Source organism: Xenopus laevis, chromosome 2S (genome assembly GCF_017654675.1).
Source record: "Xenopus laevis strain J_2021 chromosome 2S, Xenopus_laevis_v10.1, whole genome shotgun sequence".
NCBI classification, from domain to species: domain Eukaryota; kingdom Metazoa; phylum Chordata; class Amphibia; order Anura; family Pipidae; genus Xenopus; species Xenopus laevis.
Window position 1 is genome coordinate 84,980,159 of NC_054374.1, and position 23,029 is coordinate 85,003,187.

General features: G+C 40.5%; 1 protein-coding gene across 1 annotated transcript in view; it reads left to right on the forward strand.

Moving 5' to 3' along the window:
- The first annotated feature begins 3,397 nt into the window (after positions 1 to 3,397).
- The window catches only part of appbp2.S (amyloid beta precursor protein (cytoplasmic tail) binding protein 2 S homeolog), a 32,078-nt gene continuing 12,446 nt past the window's right edge, over positions 3,398 to 23,029 (forward strand). Inside the window, 5 exon segments of the mRNA NM_001093550.1 lie at positions 3,398 to 3,788; positions 14,506 to 14,594; positions 16,301 to 16,452; positions 18,087 to 18,210; positions 22,059 to 22,227. Coding sequence (NP_001087019.1) covers positions 3,651 to 3,788; positions 14,506 to 14,594; positions 16,301 to 16,452; positions 18,087 to 18,210; positions 22,059 to 22,227 — 672 coding nt within the window. The 5' untranslated portion in view covers positions 3,398 to 3,650.

Genomic DNA, 23,029 nt, shown 5'->3' on the forward strand with positions numbered 1-23,029 from the left:
TTAGAAAAACAGTCATAAAATAGAAAGTCATTAGAAAATGTTGTTATTTCTGGTGAACTGTCTGAAAAGAACTAGGGGCAGATTTATCAAGGGTCGAAGTGAAAAAAAACTTTGAAACTTGAACATAGAATAGGCTAGTTCGACATTCGAAGTTGAATTCGTAGGATTTCTGAATATAAATATGTGTGAGATTTAACATAACAGCATGGTTAGTCAATATACAGCTCTAGCTTCCCTGCTCTCCTGCAGACAGTTGAGTTTAATTATTTTTTTATCAACTACAAATTCCACTTTACAATAGGATAGGAGTTTGTTAATAGGCAGAAAGTAAGCTAAAGAATCCAGAAAGAGCCTGTTGCACCTCCATCATTAAAGGGATACTGTCATGGGAAAATAAAAATTCAAAATTAATCAGTTAAAGTGGACCTGTCACCTACACATTAAAATCTGCATAATGAAAGTCCTTTGCAAATTAAATATGAAACCCCCAAAAATGTTTTCATTAAAACATCCATACCTGTTATAAAGGTGTTTAAATATCTAAACTGTCAATCAAATATTACCTGCCCCGCCTCTATGCCCGTGGCATAGAGGAGGGGCAGTCAATTACTTTCACTTTCCATTCAGCACTTCCTACATGTCACTGCTCTCCTCACATTCCCCCTTCCCTCCTCAGGCTCTATAATTGTGTACGGCACTGCACATGGACATTAGGTCCCCCATTCTGTTGCATACACAAGATTTTGGGGTGATACACAATTTCCCTTAATAACCGTGTACACAAAATGGCTGCTGCCTGCTTGCTGTGATTGTATAATTCCAAGACAGAAGGAAACAAAATGTAAATAATAAATACAGTGTAAGTAAAGTTTATTTTGCTCAACTAACACGATAGAAAAGAATTTGAAATTATTTCTTAGGGTGACAGGTCCCCTTTAATAGTGCTGCTCCAGCAGAATTCTGCACTGAAGTCCATTTTTCAAAAGAGCAAACAGATTTTTTTATAATCAATTTTGAAATCTGACATGGGGCTAGACATATTGTCAATTTCCCAGCTGCCCCAAGCAGGGCCGCCATCAGGGGGGAACAGGGGGGACAAGCGTACCGGGCCCGGGCATGAAGGGGGGCCCGGCAGCGCTGCATTTTTTTGAAGATCCGGGCCCCCCTTACGAGCGCCCGAGCCGTACGTCATTCCTCTTCAGTGCCGAATGCGGAAGTGCCGAAAAGCCGAAGCCGATGCGCCGAAAAGACCCGAAGTCACGGAAAAAGCCGAAGTCACGAAGCGCCGAAAAGACCCGAAGTCACGAAAACAGCCGAAGCCGAAGTCCTGAAGCAGCGCAAAGACCCGAAGTCACGAAAACAGCCGAAATTGAAGTCCTGAAGCGGTGAAAAGACCCGAAGTCACGAAAGGAGGCGAAGTTGAAGTACTGAAGCCATGAGTTCAATTCTACTGAACACCAGTTTGTGTTTTTTTTTTTTTTAATCCCCTGGCCACCAATGTATTATTTTAATATTCTATAGGCCCCTGCCACCAATCTTTTTTTTAAAACTTTTGTTTTTGGGGCCCCAATTTTTTTTTTAACTCGTAAGGGGCCCCTTGCCACCATTGTTTTTTTTTGGGTTTTTTTGTTGTTTTTTTTTAAAAAAAAATTAATTTTCTTTTTGGTGGCCCCAAATTTTTTTAACTTGTAAGGGGGCCCCTGCCACCAGTTTTTTTTTTTTTTTTCAAAAAAAAATTATTTTTTTAAATTTTTTTTGGGGCCCCAATTTGTTTTTAACTTGTAAGGGGGCCCCTGCCACCATTTTTTTTTTTTTTCAAAAAAAATTTTTTTTTTCCAAATTTTTTTTTTGGGGCCCCAATTTGTTTTTAACTTATAAGGGGGCCCCTGCCGCCAATGTTTGTTTATTTTTTAGTTTTTTTTTACATTTTTTTTTGTTGGGGCCCCAAGTTTTTTTTAACTTATAAGGGGGCCCCTGCCACCAATGTTTGTTTATTTTTTAGTTTTTTTTTACATTTTTTTTTGTTGGGGCCCCAAGTTTTTTTTAACTTATAAGGGGGCCCCTGCCACCAATGTTTGTTTATTTTTTAGTTTTTTTTTTACTTTTTTTTTTGTTGGGGCCCCAAGTTTTTTTTAACTCATAAGGGGGCCCCTGCCACCAATGTTTTTAAAAAAAAAAAAAAAAAAAATTTTTTTTTTTTTTTTTTGGGGCCCCAATTTTTTTTATAAGGGGGCCCTGACCATCAATAGCTTTTTACAATTTGTGTGGGGGGGGGGGTTACTTTTTTAGCGCTGATGTCTGTGTGGTCTTTTAACTGCGATGTGGGCGGGATATGGGGCGGAGCTTGGTCGTCAGTGTGGGCGGGGCCCAGGGGGCCCCAAAAATTTTGTTGTACGGGGCCCCGTGATTTCTAATGGCGGCCCTGGCCCCAAGTGATGATGTGACTTGTTCTCTGATAAACTTCAATCACTCTTTACAGCTGTACTGCAAGTTGGAGTGATATCACCCCCTCTCTTTCCCCCCCCCCAGCAGCCAAACAAAAGAACAATGGGAAGGTAACCAGATAACAGCTCCCTAACACAAGATAGCTGCCTGGTAGATCTAAGAACAACACTCAATAGTAAAAACCCATGTCCCACTGAGACTAGGGCTGCCACCTTTACTGAAAAATATTACCGGCCAGTGGGGGGCGGGCACCAAAAGGGGCGGCGCTAAGTGACATGCCGCAAAAGGGGCGGAGCAGCATCGTAGCGATGTCCACAGTGCTGGAAAAAAAGTAAGTTCTGTGCGAATTGGGGGCAGGCCAGGGGGTATTACAAATTACTGGCAACTGCATTGCCGGTAAATTTGTAATGCCGGCCCCGGCCTTGGCAGGTGTTTTACCGGCTAGGCCGGTATTATACCGGCTGGGTGGCAACTCTAACTGAGACACATTCAGTTACATTGAGAAGCAAAAACAGCAGCCTGTCACAAAGCATTGCTCTCCTAAAGTGCAGGCACAAGTCACATGACTGGGGGCAGCTGGGAAATTGACAAAATGTCTAGCCCCATGTCAGATTGAAAATTGAATATAAAAAAAATCTGTTTGCTCTTTTGAGAAATGGATTTCAGCGCAGAATTCTGCTGGAGTAGCACTATTAACTGATGTGTTTTGAAAAAAACATGTTTTCCGATGACAGGATCCCTTTAGGTAGAGGCGCAGTAACACAACATTAATCCGGTTTCTTTTCCAATTTTGCAGTAAAGCAGCAGCACTTATGTGTGCTGACATCATCCCTTCTGTCACATCACGTGACTCTCACTTTCTACAGTACAATGCCAACCCTCTCCTAGTCATATCGCTACACGTTCTGCGTGCGGACGTCACTGTTGCTGCCGCTTGCGCAGTGGGTAAGAAGGCGATCTAGAATTCGGTGTTCTGCGGACGGGAATAACGCTAGGAATACCGAGGGTTTGTACTCCTCCCCCGGTAGAGGGCTGGTGGGTGTACGACAACCCATTGTCTTTAAGGCAAAAGAAGAGGAGGCTTCTCGATGTGTAGCGGTGCTTAAGGAAACACGGAACCCGAGGCCCTTCGAGTTGTGCAGGAGAAGGTGGAGAAGACAGTCCGGGCTGTCACTGCTCCACAGCCTGGCTCGGACAGCTGGAACATGGCGGCGGCGGAGTTGGAGTGGATCCCAGAGACTCTGTATAACACGGCAATCTCCGCCGTGGTGGATAACTACAGCCGAGCGCGCAGGGATATCCGCAGCCTGCCCGAAAACATCCAGTTTGATGTGTACTACAAGGTGATGGAGCACGGGAGCCGTCTGTCTGTCTCTATGGGTTTGTGACCGGCACAGGGTTCATTAGGAAGCTGTCAGTATGGTTGGGACAGGCACATCATGCTTTACGTTACGTCTATACATTACACCTACACTTGTTTATACAATAGGCAGGAATAGTGATTCAATCAGATCCTGTAGTGAGGCAGGCTGGAGCTCCATATGTGCTTATTTAATATTTCTCTCTTCTGTCACACGGTGTGATTGTAGCTTGACACTGAGAAGGGGGGCCAGTGCTGTTTACTCTTCTGTCTAACACTTCCTAGCCTAATATTATGAGTGCAGTGCTAGATCATTGTGTATGGATCAATGCAGGGACACTAGCTTTTCTTTTGAATTCTTTCATTTTTGCATGCAGCATCTTCCCATTCACAATTAAAACCTTCTGTTCATGTGTATGTTGTCAGAGAAGGCAAAATGTTAAACCTGTTGCCTCACTACCTTCCCATGAGCACAGAAATCACATGGATGACAGGGGACAGCCTTTTGCCACCCAACACTCAGGTATTCATATTTTTGGGCCAAAACCCGCTCCACATGCACCGTTAAAGGAGACCCGTCACCCAAAAAAATTAATCCAAATCCTATTTTATCATGTGAGTCAAGCAAAATGAACGTTAATTACACCGTATAAATTAATTGAATCTAGTTTCCATCAGTCTGGGAATTCATAATTATAGCAAGTAGGCAGGAGCCATTTTGTGGACACTGTTATTAAGACAAGCCTTGCATTATCTCAGAATCTTATTTGTGCACCAGAATGGGGAACCTGATGTCCATTCCCATGTCCTGACTACACAATTAAATGATAAAGAGAACTGGGGGAATGTGGGGAGAGCAGTGACATCTAGGAAGTGCTGAATGGAAAGTGAAAGTTATTGATTGCTCCGCCTCTATGCCTAAAGCTCCCGATAGACGCGACGATTCGTCTTGCCGAACGACCGATTTTAGGGAAGTCCGACCAATCCTTCGAAATTATCATGTGGTTAGTGGTATTCGAAGGATCGTACATCTTACGATTTTTCGTCCGACATCTGTCGGGAAATTGATCGGCCAGGTCAAAAAATCTTTGTCGGTCCCAGTGCAATGTATCTATGTTTGCAGGGCCAAGCAGGCAGCTCCCCTTTGGTTTCCTGGCAAATTGGTCTTTTTAGTTGATGGTAAATTCATACGATCATACGATCGTTCTGAGAAGATCGGGGTCTCACGATCAGGATCTGATCTTTTAAAAATCTCAACATCTATGGCCAGCTTAAGACATAGAGAAGGGGCAGACAATATTTAATTGACAGCTGAGCTTTTTAAATCAGTTTACAACAGCTATGAACACTTTAATAAAAAAAAAAAAAAAGAATTTGGATTTCATATTTAATTTGAAAAGGACTTTTAGGGGCCGATTCACTAAGCTCGAGTGAAGGATTCGAATGAAATAAATTCGAATTTCGAAGTATTTTTTGGGTACTTCGACCATCGAATTGGTTAAATTCGTTCGAATTCGAACGAAATCGAACGATTCGAAGTAAAAATCGTTCGACTATTCGACCATTCGATAGTCGAAGTACTTTCCCTTTAAAAAAAACTTCGACCCCCCTACTTCGGCAGCTAAAAGCTACCGAAGTCAATGTTAGCCTATGGGGAAGGTCCCCATAGGCTTGCTAACCTTTTTTTGATCGAAGGATTTTCCTTCGATCGTTGGATTAAAATCGTTCGAATCGTTCGATTCGAAGGATTTAATCGTTCGATTGAACGAAAAATCCTTCGATCGATCGAACGCAGGATTAGCGCTAAATTGTTCGACTTCGATATTCGAAGTCGAATGATTTTAGTTCCCAGTCGAATATCGAGGGTTAATTAACCCTCGATATTCGACTATTGATGAATCGGCCCCTTAATATTCAGCTTTTTATGTCTGGGTGACAGGTCCACTTCAACAAGTGGATGCAAATTGCATGAACGGCAGATGTAGTATTGAGCCGACACTGGTGGGTTTTTTTCCCCGCTGTTGAGAAAAACAAAATTGCACACGTTTGCATTAAATTTAAAACTTCAAGAGATTTAAAAAGAAAAAAAGGTAGGTGTATGCTATAATCGTATGCTTAGGCTAAAGGCACACGGATCATTTTCCTGGCTGCCTTCCTTTTCCTCTATATGGGGTATATTTACGAAAAAGTTAGAGATCACCATGGTCCTCTAGAGTGAAATTCTGCCGATCTCCATTCATTTTTATGGGATTTTGAAAGGCATATTTATCTAACGATGAACTTTCACCCATTGATAAATCCTATTCAAATGAATGGAGAGTGGCAGAATTTCACTCTAGGGGATCTCTTCACTTTTTGATATATATACCCCCATGTGTGCACTGACCGGCACAGGATCACCCTGCTAGCTTACAGAGTGTGATTCAGTGTGTAAAGGTGGCCATACACGGATAGATCCGCTCGTTTGGCGATGTCGCCAAACGAGCGGATCTCCCTCCGATATGCCCACCTTGAGGTGGGCAATATCGGGCTGATCCGATCGTGGGCCCTAGGGCCCAACGATCGGATCCTAGCGTTCACCAAACGGGCGGTCGGATCGCGGGACCGCATCAATGAACAGATGCGGCCGCGATCCGACGGGATTTTTAATCCCATCCGATCGAGATCTGGCCGACTTTCGGCCAGATCTCGATCGGGGAAGGCCGTCGGGGGCCCCCATACACGGGCCAATAAGCTGCCGACACGGTCTGTCGGCAGCTTTTATCGGCCCGTGTATGGCCACCTTAATTCAGTGTGTAAATACATACTTAAGCGCTTCCACGTCAAAATCCACTCTGTGTGAGCGTTGATCCTGTCAGTGGATGGAAAGTAGTGGATCAGCTTTTTAACCGTTGACATATTTACATCAGCCGAGAAATTGATCCATGTGCCTTTTGCCTTACACCATGGTTTTAACAGAACAAATAAAATTCAGATATGCTTTTTTTTTTTTGTTGTTGTTGTTTTGTTTGAAAGCAAGACTGAGCTAGAACCACTAGTACTTTGATAAGGCAGCCAGGTCATGTGCACCAGGAAAAATGCAAGTAGAAAAGTAGCTTTACATTTTTAGAAGTTAAAGAAAATCTGTAAAACCCTGCTCTTGTTCTTGAACCAAACCGGTATGGGATCCATTATCTGAAAATCCTTTATCCAGATAGATCTGAATTACGGAAAGGCCATCTCCTGTGGAATACATTTTATCCAAATAATCCAAACATTTAAAAATGATTTCTTTTTTCTCGTGTGATAATAAAGCAGTGCCTTGTACTTGATCCACACTAAGATATAATTAATCCTTATTTGAAGCACATCCAGCATTTTGAGTTCATTTAATGTTTACATGATTTTCTAGTAGACTTAAAGGACCAGTAACACAATTTTTAAAAATAAAAAAAAACAAATTCATACAAATTACTTACCTCCAATATGCTGATCTTTCCTGCTGTTTGGATAAGACATAGGAGAAAACTCAAACCGGCACTGTCCCACGGCGTCCAAGGGGTCTCCGGCATCTTCTTGCTTGTTCCCCTACGTGCGCGCTGCTGTGTGTCTCTTCCGGGACTGACTTCCGGGTCCATGACGTCACTTCTGGATGCTTTTCCCTGCTCACGCTGACAGAAACTCTGCCATTCCGTTACGTTCTCTCCCCACTCTTTTGCCCAGCAGTTATGTTCCCTCCCCCAGCATGTCTCTCTCTCTCCCCCCCCCCAGGATCTTTTGTCAAGCCTTTCTGAATTTATCGCTCTTTCCCGCATCCTTTCCCTCCCCTCTACCGGCATCCATTCTGTCCCCTCAGCCTTTCTCTCTCTGCACCTGTTCTGCCCCCGCAGCCTTTCCCTCCCTTCTGCCGGCATCCATTCTGCCCCCGCAGCCTTTCCCTCTCCTCTGCCGGCATCTGTTCTGTCCCCCGCAGCCTCTCTCTCTGCAGCCGTTCTGCCCCCGTAGCCTTTCCCTCCCGTCTGCCGGCACCCGTTCTGTCCCCCGCAGCCTCTCTCTCTCTCTGCAGCTGTTCTGCCCCCGCAGCCTTTCCCTCCCTTCTGCTGGCACCCGTTCTGTCCCCCGCAGCCTCTCTCTCTCTCTCTGCAGCTGTTCTGCCCCCGCAGCCTTTCCCTCCCGTCTGCCGGCACCCATTCTGTACCCCGAAGCCTCTCTCTCTCTGCAGCTGTTCTGCCCCCGCAGCCTTTCCCTCTCCTCTGCCGGCACCCGTTCTGTCCCCTGCAGCCTTTCTCTATCTGCACCTGTTCTGCCCCCGCAGCCTTTCCCTCCATTCTGCCGGCATCCATTCTGCCCCCGCAGCCTTTCCCTCCCCTCTGCCGGCACCCGTTCTGTCCCCTCAGCCTCTCTCTCTCTCTCTCTGCACCCGTTCTGCCCTCGCAGCCTTTCCCTCTCCTCTGCCGGCATCCTTTCTGCCCCCGCAGCCTTTCCCTCCCCTCTGCCGGTATCCATTCTGCCCCCGCAGCCTTTCCCCCCCCCTCTGCCGGCATCCATTCTGCCCCCTCAGCCTTTCCCTCCCGTCTGCCGGCACCCGTTCTGTCCCCCGCAGCCTCTCTCTCTGCAGCCGTTCTGCCCCCGTAGCCTTTCCCTCTCCTCTACCAGCATCCATTCTGTCCCCCTTACTTACCTAATGGGCTGCTCTGTGCTCTGACTTCCGGCTCCTTACTTCCGGTTCTGTGTACAGGAACAGTGTCGGGAGTGCGCACGCCATGGCGACAGGTCGCCTTTTCGCCGTTTTCCAATATCATGGAGAAAAGGTATTTTGAATTTTTTTTTAAAAAAACGCTAGGTGTGTTACATTAATTTATTAGGTCATGCCCATTAATTTTAGCATATAGAATGGATTTTTTATATAAAATTTTTTGATGTTACTGGTCCTTTAAGGTATGAAGATCCAAATTATGGAAAAATCCGTTATCCAGAAAACCTCAGGTCCTGAGCATTCTGGACATCAGGTCCCTTGAGAGGTAAAAAACACATTCTTTTGATGATGGTGTCATTTAAAATTATTGTTCAATAATATCTTTAATGGGGCAGTGTACTGATTTGTTCAGCATAACTTCAATAAATAGGGATTCTGCTGATCATTTGTTTTGCCTATTGCTTTAATTGAGAAAAAAATATGCTTTTTGTTGCGCTTTCCTGGGAACTTGAAGCTTGTTTGAATGTTTGTTTTTTGCAAGGTAGATAATTAGATTACCAGTATACAACCACCTTACGTCACAGAAACAGGAGTTCATTATGCAGGGGGATTATCTGTGCACTGGAAATCTAGGCAGTATAGTGCTCATTAAAGATTTACTAAAAACCAAAAGGTTTGGGGGTGGTAAAGCTGAGCATTGTGGTTTGATAATAAAGTGTTACAGTTTGGACATTCCAACTGTAGTGTTGGAATGTTTATATATTTTTGACTAAATATACACTTTTTTTTAATTTTTGTGCTAGGAGCACAGTTACACTTAGTTTGGCACAAGAAAGCCCTGTACGTAACTGCTGAGTTAGATTTCTGGTGGAATAGTGTGGATGTGCTGCTGTGAGCATTTTGCAGTTAGTTGTGTGTTTGGGATTTTTAAAAAAAAAAAAAAATGGGCTGAAAGCGGTCCCATATCATATGCGATGCTCTTAGGTCGGTGTCACAAAGACACACTGTTTTATTTATCTATTAGTATTGCTATGATTATAGCTAACATAAGCATTTGGAACACTTTGGGTTCAGATCCTCTCTGACAGCCACTCTTTGCATTATTAATGAGTTTTTAATGAGTTCTAAGGCTAGTGTCACACTCTGTGTTTTCTCTTGCTGCGCAAATCCACCAGCCCTGAGAACACTGATGTGCTATGAGCACTGTCCATGCTCTTATGTCCGATGTGAAAGAAATCCCACTGGTCATTGCACACAGAAGACCAGTCGAAAGCCAGGGGATCAGTGTTTTCTCCATCGGGAGATTTAAGCCGTGGTTAAATCACTGTGTGACAGTGGCCTTAGACTCAGAGTAGCCATTAGTTATATAAACAAGGTTTTGAATGAAGTTGGTCTGAATTATTATTTTTTTTAATTATAGAGTTAACTTCAAAGTAATGTAAAAGTGTTTTATTCCTTTTCTAAAGGTAGGATGGATGTTAAGTGATTTCTGTCAAAGTATGCATCCTTTGTCACAATGCAGTATCTATGTGTATGCCTCATTCATAGCTAGTTCAGTGATGGAAGAGCATTTGTGATATAAACGCGAAGCTTGTGTTTAACTTGCTAACACACATCTTTACATTGGGAAACTGCATGAAACCCACCCACATGTTTTTTTCCCTTTATTAAGCCATCTAATTGTTGTATCTTTATATTATCTTGCAATAACAATATTGCTTTAGTGCAAGCTGTTTTTTTGATAGAATATGCATTATCCTCTTCCTGGTGTCTCCTGTCATCGACATATATTGAGACTATCTGTCACCACTGGGGATCGGTAGTTTCCAGCCTGAAAAAGATCAGTTTTTAGCTGCCATTTTGCATTCATGTCAACAATAGGGGTGGGTGTCCAGTAGGTAAACAATTAGAGCCAACTTTGAGAAATATAAAAGATACTGTATTCTGTTCACCTTCTTCAGGATGTCAGCTTAATCATGTTTGATCCACTCTTCTGTACTCAAATGCAGTATAGCTGGGCAGTTTGTTCTGCGTTTGGACTAATTCGGTGTGTGTGTGATCCAGTTACAAAATAAGTAGTTGGTCTGTCAGGCCTTTGGCCAGCCAACCAATTAATACAGCGAATGAGTAGCTGTTTCTTCATTGTGTTTTGTGGTAAAACTGGCCAGCTAGTGTATTAGGGTGTTGCTAATCTTATATCTGGGTCAGAAAGAGGCTGTAAAACATTATTACTTTTTGCACTGTAATTTTTTGCACTGTAATTTCTTTCAGCCTGTTTTGGCCACACTGGTTTTGGGCTTCCGCGCTTTTTATCTTTACTTCTTGAATTTTGACCGGTGTTACAGCACTACCAGATTATGTTTCATATTTTTGTTTATACCCTTTCTACTTGCTGAATGGCCATCACAATTGTTATTTTGGCATGAAAATGAATAACTGTGAGTTGGCCTTAAAAACATGTCAAACTATTTCCTACAGTTTTGTAGTTTTACAACAATGCTACAATGTGTGCATCTTTAGTTCTGTCATACCTTTAAAAGGCAATGTAAGTGAATTTCAGTTGGTCGGGGGGGAGAGTAATTTGTTAAAAATATAATCACTTACTTTTACTCTACTTTTTGTGTGTCTGTGTGACTGCTGACACAGCCAACTAGCCTTATTTTCATCAAGATCCCTTGTGACAGCCCAGAACTGACACAAGCTCAGCATAGTAAAGCCGGGAATTTTACTATAACACACGTCAGTTGTGAATAATTACATGGGGCCCCTCAGAAAAGCTGTCAAGAATGTGGCATGTTGCTCAGAAAGTATCCTGCCCAGTACATTTTTAACAGTAGAAGAGTGCCAGTGATGGGTAACAAGTAAGTGCTAATAATTACAGGGGTTGCCGAGAAGTGAATATTACTTTCCTAATCCTTTTAAAGTATCTTGATAATGCTGAATAATATTGTAAGGATTCCCAGTATTTAAATTTGTTTATGGTTTTATCCAAGCCTTTTTGATTGTCAAAACAGATAAAGGTGTTAATTCATGTCAAACACGATATATTGGTTCACAACAAAGTTTATCAACAGGGCTGTGTAATAATAGCCCTCAATCTAAAAAGGAAGTTATTAGTTCCAGCATGAAAAAAGAAATGTTCAAATCCCAAACTGTTGTTGTTGTTTCCCAAGCAAATCATTACATTTACAGTCATATGAAAAAGTTTGGGAATCCCTCTTAATTTGTATATCATTGGCTAAGCTTTCAAAATAGCAATTTGTTTTGAATATATATATGCATTGTGGGCGCTGTGTCAGGGCCTTAAATCATTCATTCCTCAGAGGATACCTGAAGTTAACAAATTTTCACACACACCTTTGTTTCATATATGATTGGCACATGGAGCTGTAGGACTGTATTTTGATTGGTTGTCAGTTTCTTAAGCATCTCTGCAGATGTTTTGTTCAGATTTTAGAGCAGTATTGGTGGGAATTCCTTGTTTTTTAATTTAGCCATGCATGTTCCAATGAGCTATTATGCTTAATTTTTGGGATGAATATATGGCCAGATGATTCTGTCCTTGTAACATTAGATGTCTTGTCAGTTCATATGGGTTGACTTAAATGAATGATAATATTGGAATGCATATGTTAATCTGGCTATAACAATTGAACGATCATTTTGTTTCCACCTTCATATTTGTTAGGTTTTTAGTCTATATGTTCATGCAGTAGTTACATAGTTACATAGTTAGATTGGGTTGAAAAAAGACCAAAATCCATCACGTTCAACCCCTCCAAATGGAACTCGGCAATCATACATACACTGATCCCTCCATATACCCACATACATGAGTATATACTCATACACTAACTATAGAGTTTAGTATCACAATAGCCTTGAATATTATGCTTGTCCAAGTAATCATTCAAGCCATTCTTAAAGGCATTAACGGAATCAGCATCACAACATCCGACAGTGCATTCCACAACCTCACTGTGAAGAACCCCCTACGTTGCTTCAAATGAAAGTTCTTTTCTTCTAGTTTGAAGGGGTGGCCTCTGGTACGGTGATCCTCTTTATGGGTAAAAAGGTCCCCTGCTATTTGTCTATAATGTCCTTTAATATATTTTTGCTAAAGTGCATAACCTTGCATTTATCAACATTGAACCTCATTTTCCAGTTTGCTGCCCATTTTTCCAATTTAGTCAAATCACTCTGCAAAGTGTATAGTTCTGCACAGTTTATTATCATCAGCAAAAATAGAAACAGTACTTTCAATGCCCATCTCCAGGTCATTAATAAACAAGTTGAAAAGTAAAGAACCAAGTACAGAGCCCTGCGGAACTCCGCTAACAACACTGGTCCAATTAGAAAATGTTCCATTTACCACCACTCTTTGTAGTCTTTTAGCCAGTTCTCTATCCAGGTACAAATACTATTTTACAGGCCGCCATTCCTTAATTTAACCAGTAACCTTCTGTTTGGCACTGTACCAAATGTTTTATCAAAGTCTTAGTAGATCACATCCACTGCCTTTCCAGAATCGAGGTTCCTGCTCACCTTCTCATAAAGGAAATTAAAATAGTCTGGAAAGATATATTACGCATAAAACCATACTGGCACAAACTCGTAGTATTATGATTTGCAATGAAGTCAAGTATCTTATCCCTTAATACCTCTTGAGCCAGATCTCAATGAATCCTGAAAAATGGCAGTTTGAATACCTTACAGTCACAGGCCTTTTTTTTTTTTTTTTTTATCTCAACATGTTCTAGTCTCTTAAGAATTTCCTCGTGCGTGAACCATGCAACATTAGTTGTATTACAGGTATTGAGCCTTTTATCCGGAATCATCGAGACCTGGGGCTTTCCGAATAACGGGTCTTTCCGTAATTTGGGTCTTTACACCTTAAGACTACTAGAAAACCATGTAAACATTAAATAGACCCAATAGGCTGGTTTTACTTCCAATAAGGATTAATTATATCTTAGTTGGGATCAAGTACAAGCTACTGTTTTATTATTAAAGAGAAAAGGGAAATCATTTTTAAAATTTTGGATTATTTGATTATAATGGAGTCTATGGGAGACAGCCTTTCCATAATTCGGAACTTTCTGGATAACGGGTTTCTGGATAACGGATCCCATACCTGTACCAGGATTGGGACTATTAAGAAGGAAACCTTCATTGATTGGTTCCTCGTTTGTGTACAGACGGAAAATACAAGTTCAGAATCTCTGCTTTTTTCTGTTCTCATCAACCAGCTGACCTCCCTCCCAACCCTTACTGCCTAATTATTTTTACTATTGATGATTTATTGGACTCCTTGTTACTGATAAACATTTCTGCTGTCCCAGCTAACTTGAAAGCCTTAAAAGCATGTCTTTTCATAGTCCCACCTCAACACCAACACTTCTATTGAACCACAACGGGTTTGTTTTGCAACAATGTTCCTTGCTTACAAGCGTAATATTCTGACATGTATATTTTTTAAGCAGCATTTTAAAAACGTCCCATTTTTGTTCTGTTTAACCCTATGAAAAGCATTTCATATTTAATATGTTGTCAGATATTTTCAGTTCAAACCCCCCTTGGATGTTTACACTTTGTTCAAGCCCCCTTTAGTTGTAAGAGGGTCACAAATATAGGAAAATATTGTTGTTTCAGTCATTTAACCACAGTTCCAAGAATATCTAGGCTTTCAGCTGTTACTAGAAGAGGAAATACGTATTTTATCTTCTGCCTCCTTAGTGGAACCAGCCCCTCATATTGGAACCACTGTAAACCACTACTGAACTATATTTGTAACGACCCGTCGTGGAAAACATTACTGTTTTTTTGTGTGTATGGCCTGCTTTAATTCTAGCGACTTGGGCTGTTGGCAGCTTTTATTGACCAGTGAATAGCCACCTTTAGTTTTTTTTTTTTCCCAGGATGGAGTAAGTTTTACAATTTTTATCTGGGGAGTAGGCTCTCTATTATATACAACTGAAACTTGTATCTTACAACAATGTAGGTAATAACAATACTTATCTTTCAGCTTTACCAGCAAGGAAGATTATGCCAGCTTGGAAGTGAATTTTGTGAACTGGAGGTCTTTGCCAAAGTTCTACGTGCTGTAGACAAACGGTGAGTATTCTTGATCTTTAGAGTGCATAAATAAATGTTATTTGAAGGAAAACTATACCCCTGAACAATGTAGGTCTCTATAAAAAATATGTATGTGCTATTGTGTCATCCTAAATAGAAAATTGCCATTTTAAGTACTTAGGGCCACCATCATGGGATCCTATGATTCACTGTACACACAAACCATACAAGACAGAACTTTGTCCGTTAATTGGCTCATGTGATCTGTCTTTTGCTTAGAAATGTAACTGAAGAGTTGAATTTTAAAGTATAAGGCTTCTGTTTTATCTATAGTGACCTAGAGGCTAATTAAAGGCTTAACGGTCAAAGGTTGTCAGTACAGGTATAGGATCCCTTATCCTGAAACCCGATATCCAGAAAGCTCCGAATTACGGAATGGCTGTCTCCCATAGACTCCATTATAGTCAAATAATCCAACTTCTTAAAAATGATTTCCTTTTTCTCTGTAATAATAAAACAGTAGCTTGTACTTGATCCCAACTAAGATATAATTAATCCTTATTGGAAGCAAAATCAGCCTATTGGGTTTATTTAATGTCTAAATGGATTTCTAGTAGACTTAAGGCACGAAGACCCAAATTACGGAAAGATCCATTATCCGGAAAACCCCAGTTCCTGAGCATTCTGGATAACAGGTCCCATACCTGTATATACCTTTTATTGCTGTCATAAAAAGATGTAGGGGCAAATTCACTAAGATCCGAAGTTGCGACAGCTTCGCCAGGTGTAGTTTCGCCAGCGCTAAGCAAATTTACTAAAATGCGAAGTTGCGCTCAGGGAGGCGAACGATAGCGAAGTTGCGCTACCGCTACTTTGTCAGGCAAAGCGAAGTTACGCTAGCGATGCCTAATTTGCATACGGCACAAAGTTAAAATATATGTGTATGATGCAGCAACTACATTACACTACACAAGCCCAGGAAACCTTTAAAAAATAAAATAAAGGTGTTCTATTGCCCTATACATGTGCCCACTGTATCGTTGAGTTGCCATATGTTAGGAAATGTAGGGGGGAAGGAGGGTACCCCCAAAAAAATTTATGCTATATTTCAGCCTATCACCCTTAACAAAGTAAAAGACGCCACCGTTTTTTGGGACTTAGAAAAAATTTCAACTATTTTTGGACAAACTCCTATCTATTGTGTTGAACTTCGCCTGGTCTGACCTGGCGAATTAAAGTCTGGCGCAAGAGGGTAACGTTCAGTAAAATGCGCAAGTTAGTGAATTAGCCTAGTTACGTCCATTCAACAGAGCGCAGCTTCACCTGGCGTAAGGGTGCGAAGTAGCGCTAGAGTAGGTCCACTTCGCTAGTGAATTTACCCCAGCACCCCTTAGTAAATTGGCGAAGTAACGAAATGACGTCATGCTGGCGAATTTGCGCTACCGTTAGCCGCTTCGCACTTTAGTAAATTTGCCTCGTGGTTTGATGACATTACCTCTTGTGCATGCTGATTTTTGCTGTAATATTGGAGTTATACTATATTACTAAATAAGCCCCCGTATCCGTAGGAGTAGTATTTCTCTTCCCAGGGATAACACACGTTACTTTTGCTTGCAAAAGCCAAGACAAGTTACCATTCACTGCTGATATCTTCTTGTGAAAAATGTTAACACTTGTAGCCTCTTGGTACGACATCTTAGCATGTTTGTTTTAATTATGTATGCTCTGCTTTTTTATATTTTCAGACATCTGCTTCACCACTGTTTTCAAGCATTAATGGACCATGGTGTAAAAGTTGCTTCTGTGTTAGCATGTTCTTTCAGCAGGCGTTGTTCCTACATTGCTGAATCTGATTCCCAAGTTAAAGAGAAAGCAATTCAGATTGGCTTTGTCCTTGGTATGTTAATACAAATTATGTTCCAGAATTTTCCATAGTGTGAAAATGTAAATTTGATGTTGAATCCCTGTCTCTTATACTGTGCATGTGTCTTTAAAAGCTGGCCATAGACGCAAAGATCCGATCATACGAATCATCGTACGATTGGACTTTCCCATCTCCCGACCTGCCACTAACAATTCCGGGCAAATAAAGTACAAAAGAACAGATCAGCCAATGTTCAGCCCCTGACAGCAATCGTACGAAAGTTATATCCGTCCAAAGCTAGTGACAGTCTCCCACTGAAAATCGTACGATCGGCAATACATGCAGAGATATTATCGGCAGCCAACATAAATCTTTTAACCTGTCCAATCGATCGCCAGGCGAAAAATGTTGGGACTCTCCACACACGGTCCAAAAATCATGCAAATCGAGGATCTTTGAAGATCTTTGCGTCTATGGCCATCTTAAGTAAAGGCATTTACTAATCACAAGTGCAAAATTTGTAATGGACATTCTTAGTGTTTCTGAAGCAACCACACAGTTTTTTCATTGCAGGACAATGCTACATTATATTTCCATCACTTTAAAACACTTTTATTTTTTGGAGTTACTGTTCCTTTAATAGTTTTTTTTTGATTTTTTTTGTTACTTAGGAGTACATATATGCAACTGAGTTTTTTTTTCTGCCTCCGCTCTCTGCCTGCTGAATAGGTGGCTATATACTGCCAGATGCTTCTGTTTGACAGTATCGTCAAACAAACGTGTCTAGGTCCAATTTGGCTACCCACTAGCAGGGCTTAATTGTGCTGATACAATTGTTGGCATTGGGGACAGGATCATAAACTGGGGCCTACAGACCAATTTGAAACTCTTGTTAGATGTGGTGTTCATTGGTGTATTGATTCAGTCCTCGCCCAACACGATTTTAAGACAGTCTGCATGGAACGAATTAAAAGCTTTTATTTGTATGGACACCTTTTATGGCCTACCAAGTACTGTTATAAATGTAAATAAGTGTTTTGGATTAAGGGTACTTGATCCTGCACATTACCTTGTGAACCATCTGGTTTCTAAATCTACAGAATTAGTCCTTTTTTTTTATCAGAATAAAGGTATGCTACTTCTTTGTTCACTTTTTTGGATATGTTTATTTACAGTTTTTTAATGTTTTTGATATAAAATAATGATTGAGAGAACAAGGTGCTCCAGAACATAATGTAAATAGCACACCAAATAGTTGATGTGGTTCAGTTGCCCCAGCCTCAAACCCCCAGCTTTAGGGAGCGGCAAACCAGGATATACGAAAAGAACAGGGCTATCCAGCACTCAAGAGTAATACACATGAGCTTTGATATGCCCCACAAGAAATGAGCATTTGTACAAAGTAGTTCCTAGTTTTTGATTGGTTTTTCTTCGTATAAATGCTCATTTTCTGTGGGGGATATCACAGCCCATGTGAAGTACCCCTGTGGGTACGAAACGCACGGGGAACACCGAGATGCGAATATATTTTTAACTTTGACTGATAAAGACTTTTTTTAACTATATCTGAGTGCCGAGTAGCCCTGTTCTTGATTTGATATAAAGTAAACATTTGTAGGTTTTCATTTAACATATGTGCTAATGTTTCCTTTTTGTTTCTTATACAGGTGGGTTCTTATCAGATGCTGGATGGTATGGCGATGCTGAGAAGGTGTTTCAATCTTGTCTACAGCTGTGTGGTTTTCAAAATGAGATGCTACACTGCTTCCGTGCAGTGGAATGTAGTGTTAGGTATGCACAGAGGAAAAAGTCAGTGGTATAGATTACTGTGTGTTTGGGTTTCCCCCAGTGAACTATTGTATACACAACTCCTTTTTAAAATTAATTTAGAATTGTTGAAGTACAGGGGCCTTATTACTCTTTATATACACTGTATGGGTTTATAAGAGTAGGAGCTGACCTTTCTCTGAATGATCACTCTCTAGACACGCCCACTTATTTCCCATTGTCTCTTGTTCTGTTCATTTGTCTGTGCACCCACTAACTTTGCTTGCTAGCAATGAGGTCACAATCTGCTCCGTCTGTGATGTTAAGAAAAAGCATTGTTCTGTTATGCCAAATGTGGAGGGACAAAAATCATCAAAATCATGCCAAGTGTCGATTGTTCTTGTTTTTACTTTAACATGGTTTGCAGAATATGCATTACTGCTAGTTGGCAGTCATTCTGAGGTGAATGATTCTGAAAACTGAACTGAAAACCATTCTAAAATCACTTCTAAAACCAATTTAAATATTCCCTTTTTCCCTAAACAATTTTTAAAAGCTTACATCAGTGTCAAAGGAGTAACCTTTAGTATCTGTATACAATACACCCTTTAATATGTTGGTACTTTATTATTATGTACACATATTAAATTTAGTGGCAAGTAGCTGATTTGTTAGTTGCTATTTCATTTGCCCAAAAAAAGTGGTTTTGTCTTTCTCACCAAATCTTTCACTTTTCACTGGCTTTAAACTCTATGTTCATGTTGCCAGTGTTGTTCTATGTTCAAAAAGGGTTGGAAAACAACAATGGTAAATGAATATAATTGGCATAATGGCTTCAAAGGTAACCCAAAATAGTTTGAAAAACAACATATTTTTTTTACCCTGGCTGCTAACAAGCTTTAAACAGAAAAAAATTGATGCTATTTTCTCCTCTGCCTGACCCTGTTGTTGTGAATATTAAACAAATTACTACTTCTTGGTAGATTTTAACCGTTTATATACATATGAAAAAGTTTGAGAACCCCTCTCAGCCTGCATAAGAATTTACTCCACTTTCAATAAAAAAGATACCAGTGGTATGTCTTTCATTTCCCAGGAACATCTGAGCACTGGGGTGTTTTCTGAAAAAAGATTTTTAGTGAAGCAGTATTCAGTTGTATGAGATTAAATCAAATGTGAAAAACTGGCTTTGCAAAAATGTGGGTGCCCTTGTAATTTTGCTAATTTGAATGCATGTAACTGCTCAATACTGATTACTGGCAACACCAAATTGGTTGGATTAGCTTGTTAAGCCTTGAACTTCATAGGCAAGTGTGTCCAATCACGAGAAAAGGTATTTAAGGTGGCCAATTGCAAGATGTGCTTCTGTTTGACTCTCCTCTGAAGAGTGACAGCATGGGATCCTCAAAGCAACTCTCAAACGATCTGAAAAAAAGTTTGTTTCATGGTATGGGGGAAGGCTACAAAAAGCTATCTCAGAGGTTTAAACTGTCGTTTCAGCTGTAAGGAATGTAATCAGCAAATGGAAGGCCACAGGCACAGTTGCTGTAAAACCCAGGTCTGGCAGGCCAAGAAAAATACAGGAACGGCATATGTGGAGAGTTGTGAGTGGTTACAGACAACCCAAAGATCACCTCCAAAGACCTGCAAGAACATCTTGCTGCAGATGGTGTATCTGTACGTCGTTCTACAATTCAGCACAATTTGCAAAAAGAACATCTGTATGGCAGGGTGATGAGAAATAAGCCCTTTCTGCCTTTCTGCACTCACGCCACAAACTGTCGCTTGTTGTATGCAAAAGCTCATTTAGGCAAGCCACAGTCATTTTGTAACAAAGTGCTTTGGACTGAGGAGACAAAAATGTAGTTATTTGGTCATAACAAAAAGCCCTTTGCATGGCGGAAGAAGAACACCTCATTCCAAGAAAAACACCTGCTACCTACTGTTAAATTTGGTGGAGGTTCCATCATGCTGTGGGGCTGTGTGGCTAGTTCAGGGACTGGGGCCCTTGTTTAAGTTGAGGGTTGGATGAATTAAACCCAATATTAACAAATTCTTCAGGATAATGTTCAAGCATCAGTCACAAAGTTGAAGTCACGCAGGGGTTGAATATTCCAACAAGACAATGACCCTAAACACACTTTGAAATCTACAAAGGCATTTATGTACAATATTCTGGAATGGCCGTCACAATCCCCGACTTGAATATCATGGAAAATCTATGGGATGATTTGAAGCAGGCTGTCCATGCTCGGCAGCCATCAAATTTAACTGAACTGGAGAGATTTTGTATGGACAATGGCCAAAAATACCGCCATCCAGAATCCAGACACTCATCAAAGGCTATAGGAGGCGTCTAGAGGCTGTTACATTTGCAAAAGGAGGCTCAACTAAGTATTGATTTATGCATCTGTCTAATTTTGTCATGATGCGTATTTTCTGTTAATCCAATAAACTTTATGTCACTGCTTAAATACTACTGTTCCCATAAGGCATGTTATATATTAAAAAGGAAGTTGCTACTTTGAAAACGCAGCCAATGACAAAACTCCAAAGAATTAAGAGGGTTTCCAAAACATTTCCATATGACTGTACATATTTTTTTAAAATAATTGTTGCATCTTAAAATTGGCTAAATTGCTTACCAAATGAGAGAAGTTTAAAAAAACTAGAGTGTTATAAAGACAATTACATTGCAAAAGAGCTCAGAGTCCTTTAATTCGCAAGGAGATTATTGGGGTTTTAATCTCTTCCATCACAGTGGAAGGAGACACGTGACTTTCATTTATTCCTTACCCCTTATATACAACATCCATCTGCTAATATTTTAAACCCGTGACTTCTCTTTACATTTGATAATCGTCTCCCTGCTTATTACTGGCCATCTCCTTTCTGTCTAATCCACACCCACCACAATCGCTCATCTTAAAACTTTCTATCTTGCTATCTCAACCCGTCAAACTCATATCCAACCTGTTTGGGAGCACAACATTATGTGATTCAGTCTTGGCACAAAGAAACTCCTCTTCATTGTGTGTGTGGTTACTATATGTTAGGCACCAACAAGTGAATGGAATCACTTGGCGCTGTGCCGCCACCCTAACTTTGTGATAGGTGTCCCTCTTCTAGTAGATTCTTTTTTTAATCTTAATGTACAGCGCACACATGAGTCAAAGGGGCAGATTACTTTTAAAAGAAGAAATCTTTTAAAAGAATCAATAGAACGCAGGTTAGTTTTTCTGTGAAAAACTTTAATCTCACATTTTAATAAATCTGCCCCATAGACATACGCTAGGGATGCCTAGGTAAATTGTAAAATGGAGGCTTGGCACAACTTCCAAAATAAGCACTAACTTGATGAAAACATGTACCAACTATACTATAACTGTGGTCTTGTCCTTTTAGTGCCCAGAACTTTGTGCATTTATACCCTTCTATTTTTGCTTTTGTTAACCACCCACTTAGATTGTAAGCTCTACAGGGTAGGGACCCCATGCTTTCGATATCTCTTACAACATGGCAATTAACCTCTGTATATTTATTTATTACGTTTGCCCTCCCTGTTTGTGTTGTAAAACTGTATTTGTTTATTGTTGATTTCCACCCTTATATTTTTACTACCCTAGCCCTTTATTCTTGTTCCCCATCATCTCAAAAGGTTGTGCATTTGCTTTTCCACACAGACCAAGTCACCCCATTGTAAAAATGTCATCCCTTCATTCCTGCTTCTTGTTTATAGGTAATTGGCATTTTCCCCTCTACACAAGTGAAGTGCAATCTGATATGTCCAGTCAGTGGGAAAAAATGAAAGCAGCAGCAAACATTTTTAAAGCTATTATTATTGATTACATTTTTTTTTTTACCATCTATAGGCTACTCCATGTAAGGAATGGCAACTGCAAGTACCATTTGGGAGAAGAAACCTTTAAACGTGCACAGACCTACATGGACAAACTGGCGAAGCACAGACAATATGCAAATAAAGCAGCTTTGTATGGGGAGCTATGTGCTCTCCTCTTTGCTAAAAGCCACTATGATGAGGTAAAATATTTAGATACAAAGTATATTCATAGATTGCCAGCATCCCTATTGCAAACATTTGGTTCCAGTGAAATACACGGGACACTTACAAAAATGGAGTCGTTTCAAATTCTGTTTGCCCTGTTTATCCCAAAAAATTACAAAACCAAAGATTTTTCTTAAATTAATCTATTTAGGGTTTTCAGTGTACATAAGTGCCATAGAATTAAGGTTGTGGCTGACCACTCACTAACACCTGAAGGTCTCCAGGATTCATACAGGGAGAGACCTCAGAGTATGGGAAGAATGCTGAGATGAAAAGGAAATAATTGTAGTGGAAGGCAAAACATTTTTGCCAAAGTATTTTATTCATGTACATGCAGTTCTTATAAAGTGAAGCTCCTTACACATTTCAAACAGTTGATTCCCAGCAGTCTTTGGGGATCAAAGATAAGGTTTCAGGACTTTAATTTAGGCATTGGTGTCAGCAGGTACCTATGGTGAGAGCTATATGTAAAATCACCTTATGATTTCTAAAAGTGTTATATACAGGGATGTAGTATTCAGGAAAGGTGTTAGATTAGGGGGGTTATATATTTACTAAAAATAATTTTTGTGGTCAGAGTTTTAAATGGGAAACAAATTTTTTCGTGGAATTATTTTATTGATGAATAAGATAAAATTGTGGATGGAGTATGGTCGAAGTTGTTTTAATAAAATAATGAGTGTGCTATAGTATAGTCCCATACTATAGCACAGGGGTCTCCAACCTTTTATACCCGTGAGCCCCTGGTGATGCCTAATATGGGCTGTCACTGGCTAT